This window comes from Mustela putorius, unplaced genomic scaffold (genome assembly GCF_011764305.1).
Source record: "Mustela putorius furo isolate JIRA1106 unplaced genomic scaffold, ASM1176430v1.1 tig00000145_pilon_pilon_pilon, whole genome shotgun sequence".
NCBI lineage: Eukaryota > Metazoa > Chordata > Mammalia > Carnivora > Mustelidae > Mustela > Mustela putorius.
This window is the reverse complement of record NW_025421294.1, coordinates 27,868,664-27,895,148: the sequence shown is the minus strand read 5'-3', so window position 1 is coordinate 27,895,148 and position 26,485 is coordinate 27,868,664. Positions and strand designations below refer to the sequence as shown.

At 37.4% G+C, this 26,485-nt stretch overlaps 1 protein-coding gene across 3 annotated transcripts in view; it reads right to left on the bottom strand.

Moving 5' to 3' along the window:
- The window catches only part of AFF4 (AF4/FMR2 family member 4), a 96,254-nt gene that overhangs the window by 46,976 nt on the left and 22,793 nt on the right, over nt 1-26,485 (bottom strand). The window contains exons 2-6 of one of the 3 annotated variants that reach the window (XM_045075511.1): nt 15,655-15,746; nt 15,040-15,166; nt 11,622-12,416; nt 10,068-10,112; nt 6,117-6,203 (exon numbers count right to left, since the gene is read on the bottom strand). In XM_045075511.1, coding sequence (XP_044931446.1) covers nt 6,117-6,203; nt 10,068-10,112; nt 11,622-12,416; nt 15,040-15,162 — 1,050 coding nt within the window. In that variant the 5' untranslated portion in view covers nt 15,163-15,166; nt 15,655-15,746. The remainder of the gene's footprint in view (nt 1-6,116; nt 6,204-10,067; nt 10,113-11,621; nt 12,417-15,039; nt 15,167-15,654; nt 15,747-26,485) is intronic. The other 2 variants (XM_045075510.1, XM_045075512.1) reach the window with 2 other exon arrangements.

Sequence of the window (26,485 nt, the reverse complement as noted above, 5' to 3'; positions counted from 1 at the left end):
ATAAAAAGCTTCTGCACAGCAAAGAAAACAATAAAACAAAAAGACAACCTAATGAATGGGAAGAAGATATGTGCAAATGATATATCCAACAAGCGTTAGTATCTAAAATATATAAAAAACTATACAACATAACACCAAAAAAAGCAAATAACCTAATTTAAAAAGTGGACGAAAGACAAGAACATACATATATTTAAAGAAGACATACAGTTGGCCCACAAACACATGAAAAGATACTCAACATCACTCATCATCAGGGAAATGCAAATCAAAACCACAATGAGATCTCACCTCACACCTCTCAGAATGGCTAAAATAAAAAAAAACAAGAAACAACAAGTGTTGGCGAGGATACAGAGAAAAAATACCCTCATACGCTGCTGGTGGAACACAAGCTGGTGCCGCCACTCTGGAAAACAGTATGGAGTTTCCTCCAAAAATTAATAATAGAACTACCCTATGTACTGGTAATTGCACTACTAGGTATTCACCCAAAGAATATGAAAATACTAGGTCAAAAAGATACAAGCACCCCTATGTGTACTACAGGATTATTTGCAGTAGCCAAATTACAGAAGCAACCCAAGTGTCCATCAACAGATGAACGGAAGAATAAGATGTGATATACACACGCACACACACACACATATTACTCAGCCATAAAAAATAATAAAATCTTGCCATTTGCAACATGGATGGATCTAAATGAAGTCAGTCTGAGAAAGACAAAGTACTGTATGATTTCACCCATTATGTAGAATTTAAGAAAACAAATGAACAAGGAAAAAGGGGACAAATAAAAAAACCGAGACTCTGAAATAAAGAGAACAGATGGTTACCAGAGGAGGGGGGGATAGGTAAAATAGGTGAAAGGGTTAAAGAGTATGTACACTTAAGACGAGCACTGAGGGGGCGCCTGGGTGGCTCAGTGGTTTGGGCTGCTGCCTTCGGCTCGGGTCATGATCTCAGGGTCCTGGGATCGAGCCCCGCATTGGGCTCCCTGCTCCGCAGGAAGCCTGCTTCCCTCTCTCTCTCTCTCTGCCTGCCTCTCTGCCTACTTGTGATCTCTGTCAAATAAATAAATAAAATCTTAAAAAAAAAGACGAGCACTGAGTAATGTACAGAACTGCTGAATCCCTATACTGTATACCTGAAACTAACACAGCACACTATGTTAATTACACTGGAGTTTTTTTAAAAAAATTTAAGATTTGGGGTGCTTCTGCCTTCAGCTCAGGTCATGATCCCAGCATCCTGGGATTGAGCCCCACATCGGGCTCTCTGCTCAGCGTGGAGCCTGCTTCCCTTCCTTTCTCTCTGCCTGCCTCTGCCTACTTGTGATCTCTGTCTGTCAAATAAATAAATAAAATCTTTTTAAAAAAATTTAAGATTTTATTTACTTGACAGAGAGAGAGAAAAAAGAAGAACAAGTGAGGATAGGGAGAGAAGGATCAAGCCCCATGTCTGGCTTCCTGCTCAGCAGGGAGTTGGCTTGGCCCTCTCTCTCTCTGCCCCTCTCCTGCCTTGTGTACACACTCACTCTCTCTCTCAAATAAATAAAATCTTTAAAAAAAAAAAGGCAAAAAAGACGACTCACAGTATAGGGGAAAATTTTTGCAAATTGTTCATCTGATAAGGGACTCTGAGATAGACAAACACTATAACTTCATGATAAAAAGACAACCCAATTTAAAAATCAGCAAAATTATCTGAATAGATCTCTCTCTAAATAAGATATACAAAGGCCCATAAACCCATGAAAATACTGCCAACATCATTAGCCATCAGAGAAATTAATATCAAAACTATAATGATAAACCACTTCACAGCCACTAAAATATCTTTATTCAAAAAGAAGGATAACAACAACTTGGCCAAGATTTGAAGAAACTGGAGCTCTCATACACTGCTGGTGGGAATACAGAATGTAGCAAACACTGTGAGAAACCATCAGGCAAGTTCCTCAACAGATTGAACAGTTACTGTATGACCCAAGAATTACATTCCTAGGTGGAATAACCAAGAGAACCAAAAACACATCTCAATACTAATGTTACAGCAGCAATTTTCATAATAGCCTCAAACTGAAAATAACCCAAACGTCAATGAACTGGTAAAGAGATAAACAAAATGTGATATAATCATAAAATGGAAAATACTGGTAACATAACACGAATGAAACTTTAAAACATCACGCTAGATACAAAAGATCCAGTCAAGATCTTCTTCCTCTCCCTCTGCCCCTCCTCCCTGCTTGTACTCACTCACTCACACACTCTCTCTATTAAATAAATAAAATCTTTAAAAAAAAAAAAAAAAAAAAGAACATATTCTGTTTAGCATACATGGAAACTGGCCATAAAACATTAAAATAAATGTTTAAAAACAAATTCTACAGCTTATATTCTCAAACAAGAACTTAAATAAATTAGAATCAGTAACAGAATGGAAAATCCTCAAATATTTGAAAATGAAACCACATGCTTCCATGGGTCAAGGAAGAAGTCACACAGGGAATAAGGAAATATCATACGCTAAATGGTAATAAAATCACAATGTACCACAATCGGTGAGATACACCTAAAGCAGGTCTCAGAGGGAAGCTGATAGTTTTAAATACAGAAAACAAGAAATGTTTACGATTAATGACCTAAGCCTCCATCTCAGAAGTTAAAAGAAAAGTAAATGAAACCCACAATAAGTAGAAAAAAGACAACCACAATAAAGGAAAAACCAAGGAAATAGAAAACCGAAAAAATCAAAAGGTAATTATTGGAAATGATCAATAAAACTGACAAAACTCTAGTTAGATTAATCAAAGAAAATGAAGAGAGAAAATACAAATCACAAATTTCAGGAGGAAAATGACTTTACTAGAGATCCTACTGACGTTAAAAGAATAAGTATTTATTTTATAAATAACTCTATACCATTAAACTTGATTACTTAGATGAAATGAACAAATTACAAGACTGACACAAGGAACAGAAAATCTGAATAGCTACATCTACTGAAATGCTTGAATTTATAATTGAATACTTTCAATAAAGAACATTATGGGCCCAGATGGCATCACTGTTGAAGTACATTAAAACATTCAAAGGGTGCCTGGGTGGCTCAGTGGGTTAAGCATCTGCCTTTGGCTCAGGTCATGATCCCAAAGTCTGGAGATGGGAGCCCAGTGTGTCAGGCTCCCTGCTTGGTAAGGAGTCTGCCTCTCCAAACCAACTCACGCTCTCTCTTGCTGTCCCTCACTCTCTCAAATAAATACAAAATCTTAAAAAAACAAACAAACAAACAAACAAAAACCCAACAAACACATTCAAGGAAGAATTGAAACTAAATTCCACACACCAGTTCAGTAAACATATATGAAGAGAACATTTCCCTGCTCCTTTTAAAGAGCTAGAGCTACCCTGATACCAAAACCAAAGACAAGAAAATTACATGTAACATCTCCTAATCCTGATGCCGCCACCACCACCACCACCACCACCACCACCACCACCCCACACCTCCCCACACACAAGTCCTAAGATTTGAACAGATATTAAAAAAGAGGAATGGTCAATAAGGTCATAAGAAGAGGTTCAACGTCATTAGTCATCAAAGAATCACAAACTGAAAGCAGTATGATACCCCCTTATGTGTCCAGGAAAATGGCCAAAACTTAAAAAACTGATAATACCAAATGTACACAAGGATGTAGAACAAATCAAACTATCATATACTGCTGAGGGATGGGAGCAGAGCGAGCTAGGAGTACGACAGAATAGCTCAGGAAAATAGTGTTTAGTGTAGTACGAACTCAACGCATGACTGAGCAATTCTACTTTTTACCATATAACCCAATATTTATCCTTGAAAAAGTAAAACTTAAGTTTACATAAAGCCTTTTTTAGTGAATATTTACAGATACTCTTTTTTTTTTTTAAAGATTTTATTTATTTATGTGACAGAGATTACAAGTAGGCAGAGAGGCAGTCAGAGAGAAGAGGAAGCAGGCTTCCTGCTGAGCAGAGAGCCCAATGTGGGGCTCGATCCCAGGACCCTGGGATCATGACCTGAGCTGAAGGCAGAGGCTTTAACCCACTGAGCCACCCAGGTGCCCCACAGATACTCTCTTCTTAACCCAAATCTGGAAAAAACCCCAAATGTTCATCAACAGGTATCTGGGTACACAAATGTTGATATTTTCATACAATACAAATAAAAAGGAACTCAGGAATAAAAAAGAACAAATTACCAATACATTCCTGAACACAGAAGAATTCCAAAAGTATATGCTGAGCAAAAGAAGGCAAACATATACACAAATGGAGTACACACTGTATGGATTCCATTCACATGAAATTTTAGAGAAAGAACAACTTATCTATACTGACATAGAACAACTTAGTAACTATGAGGGGCCAGTGGTGGAGGTGAGGTAGACTGCACAGAACCACGAGGGGACTTTTGGGTGGTGACAGAAATATTCTAATTCTTGATTAGGGTGGTGGTTACACAGGTATATCTACCTACCAAATTCCAACTGTACGTTTTTTAGGTGTGCATAGGTTGATTTTAAAAGTGTAAGAGTGTGATGGCACACATACAGGCAGAAAGTTACATGCCTACCTCACATTATTCACAAAAATAAATTGGGCTAAAGATAAACACAGAAAACAAAATTGTAATTACATTAAAGTAAAAAAATAAGAGGGTATGCTTATGATTCTAGGGAAGGAAAACGCTTCTTTAAAAGACTTAAAAAGAAGCTTCATAGAAGAGAATGATCTACTTATTCATCAAAATTAAAATCTTCCAGACCATAATACTTAAAAGGAGTCTAACTAGGAGATGTGTTTATAGCCCGAAGAAGAAATTAATAGAATCCAGAATTCAAAAAGAACACAAAAAGAAATCCTCCTGAAACTCATTAGGTGAAAGATGCAACCCCAAGACCAGAGGAAACAGGTATACTCAGCTACAGAGAAGTAACATGGAGAACAAATGTGTAAAGATGATAAACCTAGCTAGCAATCTAAGAAATGAAACGCCATTCTGCACTCAGAATATTGGTGCTTCAAATAACAAATGGTGATGTGCATGTGGGGAATCAGGGGGAATACAAGTGGGAGTACTGACTGGTACAACCGATAAAGAAGGAATTTGAGAATATATTAAATATACCACCTCAATACTCAACCTACTCAATTCTACTTCCTACTTTACACAAAAGAAACTCATATGCATGAAACTAATGATGATGAAACTCACAGGCATGAAAAAGATACCCACACAAGTGATAGTTATGGAAATGAAAACTTGACAACAACTTAAATACCAAAGGGAAATAATTCAACTAAAATACATTTATACTATGGATGCATAGAAAAGAAATGAAATACGTTTATATGTAATCTATTATCTATATATAATAAAGACACAGAATAACTATAGAATGGTCTCTAAGACCTGTTGCTGATTAAAAATCCAGAACAATACATCTGGGCAGAAATAAAGTAAAAGAGAGAATGCTTACACATAATGATCACATATGTATGTTTGCAAATTCATGTGAAAAGACTTGCAAAGGTATGCATGGAGGTGAGATGGAAGAGACAACGCTGGGAAAGGCTATTATTAGGGGTCCTGGTCAAACTTCCACAAGAAGAATATATTCTTCTATTGTTCATGTAAATATAAATTAATGTTTAAAAAAAAAAAAAAGCACATCTACTGATTGTAGCTGAACCTGAACCATTATCTGAGGAACCTCTTTCCACACACATCAGTATGACTGCTAAGTCCAATGGAAAGCGGTTCCTCAGATAAGAGCTTGAGAAACCCTTACCACCTATAACCTAGACCACCAAAACAAACACTGACACTTTTTAATTCTCTTCCCAATTGCCTTCAAAACTTTTTCAAGAACCTCTTAATCCAAGTCGCTCTTGATTCCATTATCTTGTTTTATTTTCCTCATAGCAATGATCCTATTTGAAATTATGTATTTATTGTCTGTCTCCCACTAGAATGAGAATGGCAAGACAACTCTGAATTCATGTGATTTTAGTCAAGCCATTTATAGAGTTTTCTAATAGTATTAAAGACACATGTTATTTACTTACCTTAGTTGGAAAAGGAAATTTGGAAGGTTCTGTTTTGCATGGTGTATGAATAGCCGTTAGAGGGGGAGGCCATGAATGCGTCATCTCCTGAAATGTAATTATTACAGTTTGTTTTCAACCAGTTCAAGGATAAAAATTACATAGCTAAAAACCAGATTTGTATTATAAATGCTGGTTTCATGATAGGTCCTCCAAAAGTATACATATTTAATCAATAAATATTAATTAAGCACAACTGTGTGCAAGGCACTACGGGGCAGGAAACAGATAAATAATATACACTCCCTGGCTTCAAGGAGCGTGGAGCTAAGATGATGAAACCTGTTAATCGCCATAGAAATCAGCCTATAATCAAATACAAGGTACACAGTACAATGCTACTGAAGAGAAGCATGCTGTGAGAGCGGGAGGGGCAAGGTAATAGTAAGAAAAGGAGCTAACATTTACTGTGTACCTTCAATGGGCCAGATACTGTGTTGTTTTACAGGTCTGTTACTCATTGAGTACTCATAATGATATTAGGAGGTAGATGCCATTATTATTCTAACTCTATGTAGGATGAAACTGAAACACAGAAGTTATTTATTAAAGGCCAAACATTTGTGGACACAAATGGACACCAAATTTCATCTCAGGAAGTCTGGCTGCAGAGCTCAATGGCTGATAGAAGTTTTTAGTCAGGTGGAGGAAACCAGAAGAGAGATATCAAAGCCCATGAGAAGGAAGAGAGACAAGCAAGGCTGTAAGTATGATTTCATTCACATATTTAGTGAATTTTAATCACATGCCAACTATGTTCAAGTGGAGATTTGGATAAGATCACAATGTTTAGGTTAAAGGAGCAGGGGAAAGAGAGATATCAGATTTAGAATAAAGAAGGAGTGCTTTATTTCTGGCATTTAGTTCAAAGTAAGTCATTAGGTAGACTGAGAAAATACAATAAATTAAAAGTAGTTTAACTTTTAGGAATTTACTCTTTAGCTATACCCACACAGCTACATAAAGATACGTGTTCAAGTGGCCTACACTTAAAAAACAGAAACAACCTAAATATCCAACAGCACAAAATAATTAAATAAATTACCAGACAGCCATACAATGGGACACCAAGCAGACAGTAAAATGAGAAATTTAACTACTGATATGAAATGTTGTCCACAATATACTGTAAAGTGATAAACAGAAAACATAGTCTATGCCCTAGTAAATGTCTTTACATGAAAAAATACGCAGGAAAAAAATCTCTGACTACCTCTCGACAACAGAACGACAGAAGGGGAAAGAGACCTGGGCACCTGATACAGTCTCTACTACAGGAACTTCGTAAAATAGCCACCTGCACTGTAATTGCTCTTTATCTACTTAAAATACTTTATTTTTTCACAGCATTTCGCTTTCTGAAATAATATTAAATAGTTGATTATTTCCAATATCTAGCAAGAATGTCAGCTCAAAGGGTGCAACACTATCATTATCACCACTGTATCCAAAGAGCTTGACACAGGCAGGCTGTGAATTACTCTTTTACAATAAATGGTTACCATTTTTAGATTAAAATTTTTTTCTTTAAGTTTATGATGGAGTTCCTAGAAACAGTATGACTACAAATCTCAAGAAAACAAGAAGGCAATTTGGACCTGTAGTTCCTTATGCACTGCATACAGGGAAAGGAAACAAACTCAGACACTCTAGGTTTTCAGTGTTGGCATTTTACACCTCAAATACCAAAGTACTTTCAATAGACAATCTATTTAACTCCATCGTTAAATGACTGAGCACCTGTTACACCCAAGGCTATGTGCCAAGCTCTGTATATATAAAATGAAGACTAAATGGTCAGTACCATCAAAGAGATAATTAAATGTGAGAATACCTAAAATTCTTCCAGGTATTACAATGCCATGTATCCTTGAGAATTCAAAGAGAAAAGATAAAGTTCCATTACACTTTTTATATACATGGGAAATGAAAAATGCATGCTATATGAAATTCAAAAGAAAGGGTTATCTTTGTAATCTGATGGTCTGACACAGAGGAAAGAAAGATTTCATTGGGATTCTAAGAAAAAACATAATCTGTATATGACTAAAGACAAAGGAGAAATATAGTCCATGAAAGTTTATTTAAAAAGATACAAGAGCAAGAAAGTGTAGGGCTTAGTGAAACCAATTTGACAAAAGTGGAGAATTAACAGTGAGAGAAGTAGAAGCGGTCTGTGAAAGGTCTAGAATGTTGAACTTGGACACTATTTTTTCTGTGGGGCTCAGAGAAAGAGCCACTGAAATTTCGAAAACAGAAATTAATTTATGAAGACAGTGGATTAAAAAATCTGCCAGCAATGCAAAAGACAGATGAGCAAAGCAAGGACTGTAGATTGCAATTCTTTTTTTTTTTTTTAAAGATTTTATTTATTTATGTGACAGATTACAAGTAGGCAGAACAGAGATTACAAGTAGGCAGAGAGGCAAGCAGAGAGAGAGGAGGAAGCAGGCTCCCCACTGAGCAGAGAGCCCGATGCGGGTCTCGATCCCAGGACCCTGAGATCATGACCTGAGCTGAAGGCAGAGGCTTTAACCCACTGAGCCACCCAGGCGCCCTGTAGACTGCAATTCTTGAAACTCAAGGTGGCAGAAATGGAAATAAAGGAATGTATTTTCAAGGAAAATTCAAACCGAACATGCAGTTTTGTGATTAAACAGAGCATGAGAGAAATTTAGGATTTTATACTGAGAAGCACAGAAGACTGGTAGTACTACTAGGAGAGGAAGATCTGAGAATTCTGCCTTTAGATATGTTGAGTCTAAAGAAGCAGGGAGATACGCAAATGGACACACAGCAAGGAAGAGACATAAACCACAACTCAGAGGCCAAAGAGATGAGAAAGACTGAAGAGTTAACAGGTGAAGCTGTAACAATAGAGGAAAATCAAGATAGAGCAGAAAAAAACAGAGAAGCTAGAAAAAAGACCCATATTTAAAAGAGAAGACACCAAGGTTCCCAAAAGACAGAGAATGAGAAATAAGAAAGGTAGATGGAAATAAAAACAGTGAAGCATAATAATAGTCAAGGAAGGAAGAATGAGGTTTCTAGAAGGAAAACTAAAAATTCTTGAGAACAGAAGAAAGAGCTGAGAACTCAAATGAAGCCCTCAGTGAAGGGACATCATGAGCTTAGTGAAACAGCTTCAGCAAAATGACAGAGACAAATGAGAGACTGTGCTGGGCTGAAGAAAGAAAGGAGAGAATGAAGTAGAAGTAGCAACACAGTAGTCTTTCGGAAGTATCCACAGTGAAATGCAGATACAGACACAAAAAATCAGGAGCTTAGGCAAAAATTACAAGTAATACGTGACTGACGGTTTTTCTCTACTGAACCAAAAGCAGTCACTGTCACTCACTAATCCACCAGACCTTCCCTTTTTACAGCTGACAACTTTCTCTTTTCCCAAAAGAGGAACACACATTTTGGTCATGTGTTGATTTTAAACATATTCCATCCAACACTCAGAATGAACAGTATTCAGAGGAGGTCTTTCTTTGTAGGAACTGACCAGTAGATATAAATGAATTACAAAGCAAGCTATTTTCAATGAAACTGTTTGACTGGTAATTACTAATAAGCCTAACAAAGTACTGTTGTATTTGCTTTCTTCCTCTTTTCCTAGTTTCAAGGCAAACTATTATGACTGGAATTTGATTTACTTAAAAATGAAAAACAAACAAAACCAGTTCTTTGAGGGCAGTAGTAAATAAACCCAATGACTCAGAAACTAAATATGAAAATAAGCATAACAGAGTCAATTATTTTTTATAGACATAATGACATTTCACATGTAAGCAATCTGCTGCCCTAGATCCTTTGAGAAATATCAGGGGGGGAAGAGGACAAAAAGATACCAGAGCATCATAAACAAAAAAGACAGAAAGTATTAAAACAATAACAATGACTTACTTTAAGAATTTCATCCACACAGCTCACATCACCGGAAGCAGAAGCCTTAAGAGGAAAAGAAACACACATTAGATTTGGGGTCATTTATTATTAGATTTTTATCATTTGTTGCACAGATTCAATGAAACTATTAGAAAATGAATTAAATTTAAAGACATAATTATGATCTCACTATTCTAAACCGCAATATTCATTAATCTTGACAAATTTCCTTAAGTGCCAATTTTTCAAGCTCTAAAAAATTTTAGTCACCAACTATACAAGGATTTAAAGAACTTTGTATTTATCAAAAGTTTTGAAAAATCTTACCTCTCTTATATTTAGATTAGAAATAAATTTTTTAACGTTATTTTGCAGGTGGAGCAACTTGTCCAAAATTTGAGTTTATTGATACAAAAATATACCATGATACTGAAATACATTGTTTCACATAAACTAACAAAGAGAATAAAACCAACATTATTGAAAGAATACTTGTCTGGAATATGGTGGACATTTTACACAGCTTTCCCTGAATCATAGAAAAGTTGTTTATGCTAAAGCACAATCAGGAATTGAAGAGCTAGAGTTTGAACTCAAGTCTATCTCCAAGGATCAAGTTGTTTGAAGAAAGAACAATCATTTCACTGTTCTCCTCAGAGGAGTAATTAGATGACAACTGCCACAATCAAGGAGTTTCTCAAGGCCACAGGAAAAATGTTTAAATGTTCTTAAAATAGCATTTCACCTATTCTTGATCCCTTCACCACTATTTTAAGCTATGAACTATGATTTTCAGTTACAAACACCATTTAAAATTTTTTTTATTATAGAAGATAAAACTTAAACTATTTCATAGCGACTATTCAATTTTAGTTACTCTGCTGCTTTGATATGCAGTTATTAATACTGTAAATGTCAAACCACCACTATGAATCTAGAGCAGCTGTCTCAAACCTTTAAGTGTAAACAGAGAAAAAGCTCATGGCATCCAAACCATATAACATTTACCATCTTGATGGACCCCTTGCCCCCAATCCCAATATTTACTATAATTAACCACAGCCCACATCACACTCATGGTATCACAATGAGAATACAAGTTAATTTTTTAAACAAAAGAACACAAGACATATTCCTTCATAAAATTAAAAGGAGGAAATCTAAGGTACTGATTTCATAGATCATGCTTTTTTATTCTATAATTGACCTACCATCTGAATAGTTCAAAACAGTGAATGACATGTTCTCTATTGCCCAACAGGGGAAGTGAACAGGTCTACTGATCCACTTCAGAGTCAATGACAAGTATTTTTTTAAACCATATATATCTTATTATTAAACAGACAAAATTCAACTTCAGTTATAATTTCACAGTAAACTGCTTCACAGAGTCATAATATTAAATGCTCTAAGGGGCTCCTGGGTGGCTCAAGTCAGTTTATCAGCCAATTCCTGATTGTGGCTCAGGTCGAGATCCTGGGGTGGCAGGAGATTCTCTCTCCTCTTCCCCTCCTCCTGCTATCTGAAATAAATGGATACATTTTTTTTTAAAGGCTATAATGTGTAACTTACATCCAATGGTTGGGAAGGTATTTTCAGCTTGGTGAGATGTGCTTTGCTACTGGGCTTCAGTTCAGTCATGCTGTTGCCATGGGACTGGCTACTGTAGTGCTCAGAGGACAGCTTTGGTTCCATGGACTCCTGTCCATCCATGGGCCGCACATAGGCAGTGGGTTTCTGTAACATTGAACTGGACTTTGACATCAATGAAGGTGGGAAAGACTGATTTGAATGCTGCCCACTTGAAAAAGGTACACGGGAAGGAGAATCCCAGTTTGCATCAGGGTCCCGAGGTGATTTGGAACGCTGATGTTCCTTGCTATGGTGATCATTCCCATGAGACCTGGAATGACTGGAGCTTAATGAAGAAACAGCCTGTGGTTTCCCAGGGCTGGAAGAGCGTGATTTGGAGTGTTCTGATCCATGCTGGCTTTTTTTCCGACTACTGCTTCCACTACTGCTGTATGAGTCACGGTCATGCCTCTGGCCACTACTACTGGTGCCACCACTGCCACCTGCACTGGTCCGCTGGCTACTATGTCCACTCTGCAACCCTGAGGACCGTTTCTGAGACTGAGAAGTACTGGGTGCAGGTCCTACTGGAGTCCATTTGCTACTCTGATGAGAGGTCCCATGTCTCTGTTCAAAGAAATTTGGGTTAGATTTTTCATCTGCTGTTGGTGGTACTGTAGGCTTGGGAATTGCAACAAGCTTTGGTATAGATCTGTCTCCTATGAAATCCTTCATTTCATCGTAGTTTCCAAGCATACTCTGAATACGACTTGACAGCTTATCTTCTTTGCTAGTCTATAAAAAATTGCAAAATAAAATGATACAATTAGCAGAACTGGAAATAAAAGATAAAAAAAAAAAAAAAGAAATGAAAGATGCTTCTAAATGGTCTTTCCAAACTTCAAATGCAAAGGGGATTTTCAAAGGGAGGCCTCATCTCATATATTAAGCTTAATCTCAAAAGCAAACTCCAAATATAATTTTTATAGTGAAAAAAATGCACTGAATGTGAAAAAATTCATGCAAAAACACAAATATCCTATGGGACACTGAGAAGTACGTAGAAAAGATTCCAGGAGGGGGGAAAAAAAAACAAATTTCACCAATAAATTTATTGAAACAGTAGTAAAAGTCTTTTAAAAAGTGGGAAAAGGGGTAAATTGGAAGGGGAGGTGAATCACGAGAGACTATGGACTCTGAAAAACAATCTGAGGGGTTTGAAGTGGCGGGGGGGTGGGAGGTTGGGGTACCAGGTGGTGGGTATTATAGAGGGCACAGATTGCATGGAGCACTGGGTGTGGTGAAAAAATAATGAATACTGTTTTTCTGAACATAAACAAATTGAAAAAATTTTTTTAAAAAGTGGGAAAAGTAATGTGCCTTTATGTAGTTAAGTTGTAGGTTAGCAGATTAGCCAACACTCATTATTATGGCAATGCAGGAAAACATTTATGCTTGGAGTGCAATGTTATAGTTAAAAGGAGAAACAAAAAATTAATGAACATGTTATGCCCAAATGACTTTTTAAAAAATGTTAATTCCTTCTGTTACTGTAACTAATTAAGCTAATAAAAGTCAACAACAAATTAAGAATGGAAAATCCACTGATAGTGTCAAATATTCATTCTATTAACTCTGACCAAGAAACACTCCAAGTTTTGAAGTTAATGGTACAGACTGTAAGTTTAAAAAATCATTCTTGGATAATAAGAAAATCCAAGACATCTACAAGCTTTAGGACTCTTTCATGTTCACAAACATGAAAGAGAGTAAGCTTACTAATTGCATTAAAGAAAAAATCAAGACAGAACCACTACATATTTTGAGGTTGGCATGAACAGATAATGACTTTAGATTATCTGAAAATCAGTCTGACCTCTATTAAACAAGAGTGGGAAATACATAGCAATTCGTAGACAACATCAAGATTAGAAATCAAATCGAATTCATTACAATGTAATTACAAAATAAATAGTAGTAGGACTTAAACATTCTGGATCAAACTCCTGGGGTTTTTTTTGGAATGCCTTTAATCTCTAATCCCAAACCCCAGGTTTGTGTGATTGGTGTTACATGCATATAAATGATGTCAGTGTAACTAACTGCCTTTAAATGAAAATCCTTAAAAACTTTTAAAATGGCTTTAATAGGGGTGCCTGGGTGGCTCAGTCAGTTAAGTATCTGCCTTTGGCTCAGGTCCTAATCCCAGGGCCCTGGGATCATGTCCCACGTTGGGCTCCCAGCTCAGTGGGGAGTTCTGCTTCTCCCGCACCCTCTGCCCTTCCTTTCCACTTATGTTCTCCTTCTCTCTCAAATAAGTAAATAAATAAATAAAACTTCTTAAAAAATGGCTTTTACAGATCTCATCAACAGCTTCTACAAACACCAAATGTTATTAAGGGTACTTAGAATATGTTGTTATATTTATATTATCAGAAGAAGTCTAACGCACTCTCAGTCTCACACCGTAAACCAAAAATGGCCATTACTGTTGCGATACCATTATACACAGTACAAGCCTTTAAAAATGTAAGGGGATATCAAATGATCCAAAGCCAAATCAAACATCAGAGACACCTGTGGCCACTACAGCCATGTTAGTTGTCAAAGTGTTATCATTCAGTGTTTTATGTAATCCCAAATCAAGTACAATCACAGTTACAAAAATAGCAATTGGTTCACTTTATTGAACATCTTTGACAATTAGCTTTTACTCTAAATTGGATATTGTTCATTAAGTCCCATAAAAAGAAAGTCAGATAATTTAGTATAAATCAGAAAAAGGAACCAGACTGATACTGAAGATACATTTTATTCAAAGTTAGTAGTAGTCACTGATAATACTTAGGAAACTAAGAAAGCAAATGGCAAGAAATAGGGGAGAAACAAGAGAATCTCTGAAATATTTGTGTTTGATTGACTTTATACCCAAAAGAACCCAGGAAACAGTACACAATGCATACCCATTTACAAAATTTTAATTTAATTCAGAAAGGTGAAATGCTTACCCAGGGTTAGTGGTATAGAACCTGGGATGTAGAGATCGATGTCTTAGCTAATTCAGACTACATTTTCAAGAATATGAAATAGCAACAGAGGGAGGGGAGGAAGTTTGGGTTTGAGGATGACTTTAGGATGCTTTATAATACTGTTTCTTGATTTGGGAACTGATTACATAAGGCTGTCATGCTGTGAAAATTCTTTCAGCTGAAACACACGTTTTGTGTACTTTTCTGTATGTATGTTATACTCTATGATAAGTTTACCCCAAAACATACATACTTATTTAGAGGAAAGGAAAAATGTTAAATCGCATACCTGAGAGTAACTCTTTTCTACTATAAAAATTCAAGTTTAAACACTTGAAAAGCAAAAACGTCACACTGTTGAGGGAAAAACCATTCACAGGACTACTTACAACTTTGTATGGCTCCGCAAAGAGAGGAGAGCTAGGTGGGAAGGCGTCTTCGCCCTGCTGAATTTCCTGATTCCGCCTTTCCCGTTCTTTCATACGCAGCACATTTCGGTCTTCACGGTTCATGTTGCTAGCAAGAGAAACACAATATTTGTATCACAAAAAGGAAAGTTAAAATTAAACATTCTGTACTCATTTTGTGAGTTTAATGTTTCATTCGGAGATTCCCTTCGGACTTCGAAGTAGTAACAGACATTAGTGCTGAAGCTGGGTACCAGTAATGGCTTTACCAACTAATACCAGTAGTGTCTTGCACAACTATTCAGATACTAAACACTAGCCCACAGTAGTAGGAAGGATCCACCCCACTGAAACATTTAACCTTACCAGTTTTTAAAGTATTCAGCTGGCTAAAAGTGAGTTAAAACTTACACATTCAGATAGATGGAAGGTTGTACTTAAACCCAAATCTTTAAGATTTCCTATAAGCCTTTCATGGCTTCCTCTTCAGAAATCTAACTATTCTTTGCCATTAGAGGGGCACAAACCCACTCCCTCCTACCACTCCCTCCCCTCCCCCCCAAAGGGTCCAGTGCTTTTTCTCTACTTTGCATCTACCTTATCTTGATTTCTTTTTGTCCCAAACACAGCTTCCTTGGTGTCCATCCTTATGGCAGTTTGACCTCAGCTTTGCTGTTGCTCTAGATACCCTAAAAAACGACATTTCTGCTCTAAATACATTAATATTTCAATTAATACCTCAATAAATGGCAAAACTGAGGCTTTCAGTAATAGAATCTAAAATAAACTTGGGTTAGTAATAGTAGTGGAAATTGTACTGAAAAAGAAAGTCTTTGGAATGGAGGGGAAAATAAGGGTGTAATTTCTATAAACATTACAGCATGTCATATTTTCACCAAGAACAAACCAAAGAAGATAGTTTCTTTATAGCAGTAGGGACTTATGGTTAAACAGATAATAATGAAAAAGGTTGTTGAACCCTGGGATTAAGGGATTGCCAGGGACTCTAGCAACATTCTTCCCTGGAGAGAGTAAACCATTTACCTTGGTTTTGTTTGGGAGGGGGGTGTGGGGAATAGGGATGTGGAGAGTTCTGTTGGATACTGAAGGGAAAAAACGAGGTTATACTTGCTGAGCATTTCTAGCGTTATGATTCATAACTCTATTCAGAAAGTTAAAATAAATCAAGATTGGAAAGAAATTGTAATTGTAAAGTCAGAATGGACAGCAGGGGCTCTTGGGTGGCTCAGTCAGGTAAGGGCCTGCCTTGGGCTCAGGTCCTGATCTCAGAATCCTGGGACTGAGGCCCGTGTAAGGGCTCCCTGGTCAGCAGGGAGTCTGTTTCTTCCTCTCCTTCTGTCTCTCTTCGCTAACACCTACCCCATTCATGTACCCTCTCTTTTTCAAATAAATAAAATCTTAAAAAAAAAAAAAAAGAAGAAGAAGAAGAAAAGAATGGACACCAAAACCAATATATTCTTGAGAATTTTTATGTTGTTAGAACAGTGCAAGTAAACATTCAAAAATAAAAATTTACTATCAAAGCAATTTAGTATTTAAAAAATATTCTAGGGACGCCTGGGTGACTCAGTAGGTTAAAGCCTCAGCCTTTGGCTCAGGTCATGATCTCAGGGTTCTGGGATGGAGCCCTGCATTGGGTTCTCTGCTCAGCAGGGAGCCTGTTTCCCTTCCTCTCTCTCTGCCTACTTGTGCTCTCTGTCAAATAAATAAGTAAAATCTTAAAATAAAAAATTCTAAGTGTTCCAAATGAATATTCAGATTTTTCTATTTGTATAATATTCTAATAAACTTAGACAAGAGTATAAGCTATTTTGAGGTATTGAAATAGTATGTGCTTAAAAAAAAAAAAGAAAGAGGGACGCCTGGGTGGCTCAGTTGGTTAAGCAGCTGCCTTCGGCTCAGGTCATGATCCCAGCGTCCTGGGATCGAGTCCCACATCGGGCTCCTTGCTTGGCAGGGAGCCTGCTTCTCCCTCTGCCTCTGCCTGCCTCTCTGTCTGCCTGTGCTTGCTCGCTCTCTCTCCATCACTGACAAATAAATAAATAAATAATCTTAAAAAAAAAAAAAAAAAAGAAAGAAAGAAATAGTATGTGCTTTCTTTGGTCTCCCTGATACTTAGCACCATACGAAGCACAGAAAGTGGGGCGTCTGGGTGGCTCAGTTAGTTAGGCAACGGGTCATGATCCTGGAGTCCTCCGATCGAGTCCCGCATCAGGCTCTCTGCTCAGCAGAGAGTCTGCTTCTGCTTCTCCCTCTGACCCTCCCCCTTCTCATGCTCTCTCTCTCAAATAAATAAATAAATAAACATATCTATCTATCTATATATATATATATTTTTTTTTTTTAAATAAGCGTAAAAAGTATGATTCTTTCAAGGTGCCTGGGTGGCTCATTCAGTTGGATATCCAATCTCAGGTTCGTGAAACCTCCCCTACTTATGCTTGGGATTCTCTGCCCCTCCCTCCCCTCCCCATACCCACTTACGCACTCATGCTCTCACTCTCACTAAAATAAATAAATAAATCTTTTTAAAAGTAGGATTGATTCCTTCTTTAATAAATACTAAAAAAATCTACACTTTGGTATTCAGAGAGTAAAACCAAAGAACCTATATAACCCTCCAGTACACTTGAACCAACTAATAAATATGTATCACGAACAATCAGGTTTCAGATAGACCTCTACAACTATAGTGCTGCTATGTATGACGTTATTTGTATCCTAAGAGGCTAAGGAGTATATAAAATACTAATTTCCTTACATTTCCTACATTCAATTTCTTAAAAAAAGAAGCACCTTCCTTAAACTATGATTTAATTAAAGCACTAAAATAATCATGCAAGAAACACTTGTACATTTATCGTAGAAAGAGATACAATTCCCACAATAAAATTCCTCCTATAATCCAATAAAAAAGTGTTTTCTTAAACAATGAAAGTCATCTGACTGAGTATCTCCTTTTAACAAGACTGCCAAGAAAAAAAACAAAAATTAAATGAGTGCTGGGGCGCCTGGGTGGCTCAGTCAGTTAAGCGTCTGCCTCCAGCTCAGATCATTAATCCAAGGTCCTGGGTTCAAGCCCTGCATATGGCTCCCTGCTAAGGGGAAGCCTGCTTCTTCCTCCCCCATGCCTCCTGCTTGCTTCTTCTCTCACTGTCTCTCTCTCTCTCTCTCTGTCAAATAAATAAATAAAATCTTTTTTAAAAAATTAAATGACTATTTATAAGAACTAATTTCCAGGTGGGTAGCTCTCATTCTCTAAATTTTTTTCTCATCTACCTTATTTTCACATCCAATTTATAAGATTCACATTTTTCTCCGTATCTTTAAACATCAGTATCTCTGCCTAAGATAAAGTTTCCCCCAAGGTAATAATTCCAGTAATCAATTTGAGCTCCCCTAAAATTAACATAAAATTTAAATAAGCCAGTTTAAAGTATATCTTTGTTGTACAGACAAACCTATTTCATAGCATTTCCCTCAGGACATTTGCAATACTGAAAAAGAATTTGGTTAAAATTAGCTAATTGCTACATCAAACCAAAATCCGTGGGACTGTCAAAAAAAATAATTTTTAAAAGAGTATTAACAAGTAGAAAGGAGAGTTCACCACCTAAAAATTTTTAATTACCTACAGTAAACTGTTTCAGTACCCATCAAGTACTTATGTTAAGTTGATACATTAAGAACATTCTATGGTGTAGCATAATGGTATAGCAATTTCATTGCTACAAAAGGAGCAAATGAGTAAATATACTGAGATTCTGGGGGATCCAGGCATGTTACTACGAGAGAGGAGAGGTACAAATATACAAAGAAATAGGGAGAAAAAGAACCTTTGGGGATTAGGACCTAAAAATAGCACTATGAATACATGCTTATATTTTAAAAAAATCTTTACCTATCAATCTGTCTACCGATCAAGACAGACACAGACACACTCTCCATTTCTGTACAATGAAAGAGTCTAGGAACAGCAACATACTAGAAGAAGGAAGCAACCATAGCACCCAAATTCTGATTCCTAATATCATTTCCTACTAAAGTGGAATAGGACTTCTTGGAGAAATAGTTCAATCCAAGGCTGCAGCAGAGGAAGTACAAAGAGATCTTAAAACATCTTAACAGCAAGAAAATGCACAACAGACGACAGCATCAAAAGGGCATGCCAACCAGCCTGAAGGTGCTCTCACCAGTCAGATTTGGAAACATGAGCATCAAAATAAAGACAAGAATGGAATATAACCAAATGAGTAAAAAAAGTCCCTGAGGGGCCCCTGGCTATCTCAGTCAGTAGAGCGTGCTACTCTTGATCTTGGGGTCATGAATTCAAGCACCATGTTGGGTGTGGAACCTTGTTAAAAAAAAAAAAAAAAAAAAAAAACAACCAGGGACACCTGGGTGGTTCAGTAGACTAAGCAGCCTCTGGCTCAGGTTAAGATACTAGCATCCTGGGATTGAGCCCCGCATGGGGCTCCCTGCTCAGCGAGGAGTCTGCTTCTCCCTCACCTTGCTCTTGTGCTCTGGTGTGCACATGCATGCTCGCTCTCTCACGCACGCTCTCTTTCTTCCTCTCAAATAAATAAATACAATCTTAAAAAACAGACAAAAATGCTCCAAAAAACACAAATCCCTGAGTTCAGAGTAATAACAGCAAAAAATAAAAGAGAAAAAAAGCAGGGAGTAAATGTCCTTCTTTAGAGAAGAATGTCAACTAATAAATGCAGAAGAAATAAAAGAATTAGAAAATCACTTTTTTTGTGACCATTAAAGTAATCATTGAGACAAGAATCATCAACAGAAAAAAAATCATCAATAAATGCTAAAACCACTGGGCAAAAAGTTGGGGGGGAATGGAATCTTCAGTATCAGGCCACAGACTATTAGAAAAAATCCTTTAAAATAGAGAAGTGCAGTAAACAATACCCTTAATCAAGCAACCAGACTTAACATTACCAATAATGGGATAAAATGACATGATGTCTTCTGAGGAGATGCACTAAAGATATATCACCACCTAGGTATTCTTTCTGCTAAAAATTTAAAATGAATCTCATCAGGAATAAGTGGACAACCTTAAGTCTGCAAAAATTGGCCTGGACTCTTCAAAAATGCTAGTATCATGAAAACAAACCAAAAAAGAGGCTAAAGATTACTTCTATATTCTTCTACATTCAAGGAGAGACAACAACTAAAGGCAATGCATGATGCATATACTGGATCTGGGGAGAAAAATCTGGTTGTGAAGGATATTATAGGGACACTTGGGGACATCTGAATATGAACGGTATTTCAGACAATCATATCAAACGTTTAGTTTTTGAACTATGATAATTCTATCTGGTTATACAGGAGAATGTTCTGGGTTCTCAGGATGTACAAAACATACATGGATGATATGTCATCATCAGATCTGCAACTCTCAAATGGTTCAGCACCCATCTGAATACAGATCTAGTATGTGTAGATAGTAAGTGAATGACAGAAAGAGAGGAAGAGTATATGTGTATGTGCTTGCATGCAGAGAGGGTGGGGGGAGTAGGAAGGAGGGAGAAGACAGACAAGAGAACAGTGGAGCAGCTGCAACAATTACAGCAAAAATACTGACAAATGGCATATCCACGTGAAGGGAATATGGAAATGAAATTTTTCTAAATAAAAGAAGGAAAAGAGTTATAAAGGTTATATAGTAGAGCACTACAGGCACTTTCTAGCATTTTTCAGCCTTGGGATTTATTATCAAACTGTCTCTTCTCAGGGCCTAAAGTATTTCTGTCATGTCTAACATGTGTCCCTTCCTAACTCCATGTTTAAAGTGATCATCCAATTCTCAACTCCTCCTCTACGTCACTGTGTATTACACTTCAAAATGTGTAATACCATTCTTGGCTAGCAGGGGACACCAGCAACATGCCAAGCTTCAGCTTCCCTAAAGTAAACAGGCTTGCCAAATTTAACTAAGGAAAGATTTAATATTTAATATTTATTAAGTCTATTTGTTAACTTAACAAATATTCAATAAGCACCTATCATATACTTAGGATTGGAGAGAGAACAAGAAGAATTTGTCATAGCAGATATTAATATATAAAACCATCATTATCCAAATAGCATGGTATTACAACAAGAAATCAACAAAATGATCTTCAAATTAGAAGCCAGAAATAAATCAAAGATACATGGGATTTTAACAGGTAACAAGTCAAATTCAATGAGAAAGAATGTTTTATATAAAAAGTTCCAGAGGTGGGCACCCGGGTGGCTCAGTTAGTTTTAAGTGTCTGCCTTCAGCTTAGGTCATGATCCCAGGGTCCTGGGATCCAGTTCTGCAGGGGGTTCCCTGCTTAGTGGGGAGTCCGCTTCTCCCTCTAACCCTCCTATGCTCATGATCTCTCTCTCAAATAAAATATTTTTTTAAAAATGTTCTAAGGGTGGGGCGCCTGGGTGGCTCAGTGGGTTAAAGCTTCTGCCTTCGGCTCAGCTCACGATCCCAGGATCCTGGGATTAAGTCCCACATCGGGCTCACTGCTCAGCGGGGAGCCTGTTCCCCCCCCCCTCTGCCTGCCTCTCTGTCTACTTATGATCTCTGTCAAACAAATAAATAAAATCTGAAGAAAAAAAAAAGTTCTAAGGGTGTCTGGCTGACTCAGTCAGTGGAGAAGGGAACTCTTGATCTCAGGGTTGTGAGCTGGAGCCCCACACTGGGTATAGAAATTACTTTAAAAAAATAAAAATAAAAATAATTTGGGACGCCTGGGTGGCTCAGTTGGTTAAGCGGCTGCCTTCGGCTCAGGTCATGATCCCAGCCTCCTGGGATCGAGTCCCACATCGGGCTCCTTGCTCAGCAGGGAGCCTGCTTCTCCCTCTGCCTCTGCCTGCCATTCTGTCTGCCTGTGCTCGCTCTCCCTCTCTCTCTCTGACAAATAAATAAAATCTTTTAAAAAATAAAAAATTTAAAAAATAATAATGTGAAAATAAATAAAATAAAATGTTCTATTTAATAACAACAGTTAAGAACCAAGTATTTTTCTAAAATGACAGAGTCACTGGGGTGCCTGAGTGGCTCAGTTGGTTAAGCATCTGCCTTCAGCTCAGATGGTGATTCTGGAGTCCCAGAATCCAGGCCCGCACTGGGCTCCATGTCCAGCGGGGACTTTGCTTTTCCCTCTGCCCCTCATGCTGCTTGAGTGCTCGCTCGCTCTCTCTCTCAAATAAATAAAATCTCTAAAATGACATAGTCATTAAAATGGTTAAGTGGTGTTTCCAAACTCAGAAATAAGTCCAAAAGCCCTTCAACCCAGCAGCCTTACTTGCAGGGCTATACCCTATAAGCTTATGGCTTACATTTCCATAAGTTACAAAGCTGTTTACTGACAAACTGTTGTTAGTGGTAAAATAATTGAAAATAATTAGATGACCAAGAATAGAAAAAAAGAGTTAATAGTTTATTAAAACCATAGTTTAGGGACACCTGGGTGGCTCAGTGTGTTGGGCCCCTGCCTTCGGGCTCAGGTCAAGATCTCAGGGTCCTGAGACTGAGCCCTACATTGGGCTCTCTGCTCAGAAGGGAGCCTGCTTCCCGCAGCACCCCCACCCCCGGCCGCACGCTACCGCCTCTCTACCTACTTGTGATCTCTCTGTCAAATAAATAAATAAAATCTCTAAAAAAAATAAAACAAAACAAAAGCAAAAAAAACCCCACCATAGTTTACTGGGGCACCTGGGTAGTTCAGTGGGTTAAGCTTCTGCCTTCGGCTCAAGTCATGATCTCAGGGTCCTGGGATAGAGCCCCACATGGGGCTACCTGCTTTATGGGGATCCATGCTTTCCCCTCCCCCTCTCTGCCTGCCTCTCTGTCTACTTGTGATCTCTCTGTCAAATAAATAAATAAAGACTTAAAAAAAAAAAACATAGTTTATTAAAACAAATAAGGCAGATCTTTGCCGAAGATCTTGGAGGAATTTCCATCACTGCTGTAACATGAGAGTAAGAAGATGGAACACAACATTTGTAATATGACTGATCACTATTTCTTTAGGATAAATTCAGAAGTAGAATTGTTGAGGTGCTGAGGATATAGATAAGAATTAGATACAACTGGGGCGCCTGGGTGGCTCAGTGGGTTAAGCCTTCGGCTCAGGTCAGGATCTCGGAGTCCTGGGATCGAGACCCGCATCGGGCTCTCTGCTCAGCAGGGAGCCTGCTTCCTCCTCTCTCTCTCTCTGCCTGCGTCTCTGCCTACTTGTGATCTCTCTCTGTCAAATAAATAAATAAAATCTTTAAATAAATAAAATCTTTAAAAAAAAAAAAAAGAATTAGATACAACTAACTCAACTAACATCAGAATGTAACAACTAATACTCAACTCTCATAAGCTAAACACCAGAAAATGGAAATGTGAATATGAAGTTTTAATACATGAGAAATAGGATGTCTCCCTATTTAGCTGTATCTTCTTTCTTAGCCCTCAGTAAATGTTTAGGCTATTCCTGTAAGTGTGAATTAGGAGTATTCTTCCACCTATGCATTTTTCAAAAGAGATAAACCTCAATGGTTTTGTTTTTCCAACTATAAAAGCAATACTCATCACTCAAAAACTCTAATATCGCTAATATCAAGTAGAAATTCAAAGTGACCAACAATTTCACTCCCTTGAAATAAACAATGCTGTGAGGAGTCACATATGGTCATAAACATGCAAAAATTATTACACATATAATTCTCATTTCATTTAATAAACAATGAACATAATTCTACATCAATATATATATGAATTTTCCTTCTTTTATTGACTGTATAGTATTCATTTAACCAGAAAGTACCTGGTAGACATTAGGGTATGTCCAGAATTTAGTTTTACAAACATTACAGTGAACTTTTGTATATAACTATTTTAGCTTCACATTAATTCCTAGATGTGGAATTCTGGTGTCAAAGGGTATATGCTATATCTTTTCAATGTGTATCACTAGACTGCTTTCCAAAAAGACTGTATCAATAGACAACCCACCAACAAAATACAAGACTGCCCTTTAATCATGCCATTTTCAATCCTAGGCACTAGGAGTCTTGTTAAGTTATGCCAACAATCTAGGAGGGGGAAAACCTAATTTCATGTGTTTATTTCATCTACCCAACAAATATATGAGCCTATCTACTATTGCTAGGCACAATGCTAGAATCTAGGGATAAAATGGAGAATCACACGTAGATAGTCCCTCACAGTAAATTGCATTCTACTGAATTTCCTGATAGTTAGATTGCACCTATTTTGTGTGTTAGCCACTTATATTTCTCCTTTTGTGAACTGCGTCTTCATACCTTTTGTCTTTTTCTCTGTTAAAGAGATAGTTTTTTGATTATGTGATAACTATGCTCTCGCAATCTGTCACATATTTTAACTGAGAAGTATCAGGTTAGGATTCAATCAAAGTGAGCATCCCAACTCTGACTACCTGTTTTCAAGCCTTCTGCCTGCCTCTTCTCCTGGAAGACCATTTCCAAACTCTACAGGCAAGCCCTGCCTAAACTATCCTCAATCCCTTCACAGTAAATAAACTGTACTGCAGTTGGAGAAATTTGTTAATACTCTCTCCAAGTTGGTAGAACTCTTTCTTCTGTCTGCTTCCTTCCTTCACCTTGATCTGCAATTGCTCAGCCTCTCTGGAGTTTTCCATTCTTTATTTCTGTGGGCTAACTGTAATTAATCTAAGTGAATTTTAAATTCTAATAATATAGATACTATGCTATCTGTATCTTAAATTCTCAGTTATTTAGTTTAAAAAAAGTGAGTTCTACTAGGGGCGACATGGGATTGGGGGAGTGGGGTACTGAAGGAAGGAAACAGCTGGCTTTCATTAGCAGCCTCTGCCACCCACTACAGTTACTACAAAAGTCTCGTCCACCCACTACTAGCAGCTCCAGCCAATTCTAGAGCAAGCAGGCAAATTAGAAAGAGGTCACTTCTCTGCCATTTCTATTTCTCTGAAGATCCTTAAGATCTCTTGGGGAAAAAAGGTACGCAATGAAAGGGGGGTTAAGAATAGCGATCTCAGGGCGCCTGGGTGGCTCAGTGGGTTAAGCCGCTGCCTTCGGCTCAGGTCATGATCTCAGGGTTCTGGGATCGAGCCCCACGTCGGGCTCTCTGCTCCGCAGGGAGCCTGCTTCCCTCTTTCTCTCTTTCTCTCTGCCTGCCTCTCTGCCTACTTGTGATCTCTGTCTGTCAAAAAATAAATAAAATCCTAAAAAAAAAAAAAAAAAAAAAGAATAGTGATCTCAGGATGCCTGGGTGGCTCAGTGGGTTAAAGCCTCTGCCTTCAGCTCAGGTCATGATCCCAGCCAGGGTCCTGGGATCAAGCCCCGCACAGGGAGCCTGCTTCCTCCTCTCTCTCTCTCTGCCTACCTCTCTGTCTCCTTGTGATCTCTGTCAAATACATAAATAAAATCTTAAAAAAAAAAAAAAAAAAAGAATAGCGATCTCAGAAGAGTATCAAGAACAATTCAGAACATACAATATGTGTGTGATAACCACCTACTGGATGAATATTTGGAGGCAAAGAGAGGTCCTCCCTTATTTCTCTGTAATCATCATCAAGGGGCTAAGGTATCAGTTCTCAAGATGAGCCTTTATTTCCTAACACGTAGTACCTCAAATCATAGGTGATTCAGGTGGTTTAGTTATAAGTAAGGACTATTTGATCATCTAGATGTAGAGTAATATCCTGGTTAATAATATTCTCAAATATAAAATGTCTACTAACCAAAAACCAACACAGGCAATTACTTCTTAATTTACTCCTTAAATACATTAATAAAGTAATATAAATTCCAAACTTCAACTGAATTATAAAGAGTTGAGGCATGATAATTTAGTAAATGGGACAAGAATGATACCTGATTTTTAGTTCTGGTTATATATGTACTAGATGTATGTTTCAGGTTAAGTAATGTCCCTAAATCTCAGTTTTGTCTTTTATAAAATATCCATACTACTCTGATGATAATGATTAAATGAAAGAAGTATTTGAATATATCTGAGTATTTACCAGTACACAAGAATAAAGGATTAAAACAAAGAATGGGGGCACATGGGTGGCTCAGTGGGTTAAAGCCTCTAGGCCTTCAGCTCAGGTCATGATCCCAGGGTCCTGGGATCAAACCCCACATCAGGCTTTCTGCTCAGCAGCAAGCCTGCTTCCTCCTCTCTCTGCCTGTCTCTCTGACTACTTGTGATCTCTGTCTGTCAAATAAATAAATGAAAAAATTTTTCAAACTCTATAAAAAAATTCTATAAAACAAAGAATGAAGGGTGACTGCAAATGAGCACAAAGATCATTCTGGGATGATGAAAATGTTCTAAAAATAAACTGTGATGATAGCTGCATACTCAAACTGATTAAAAATCACT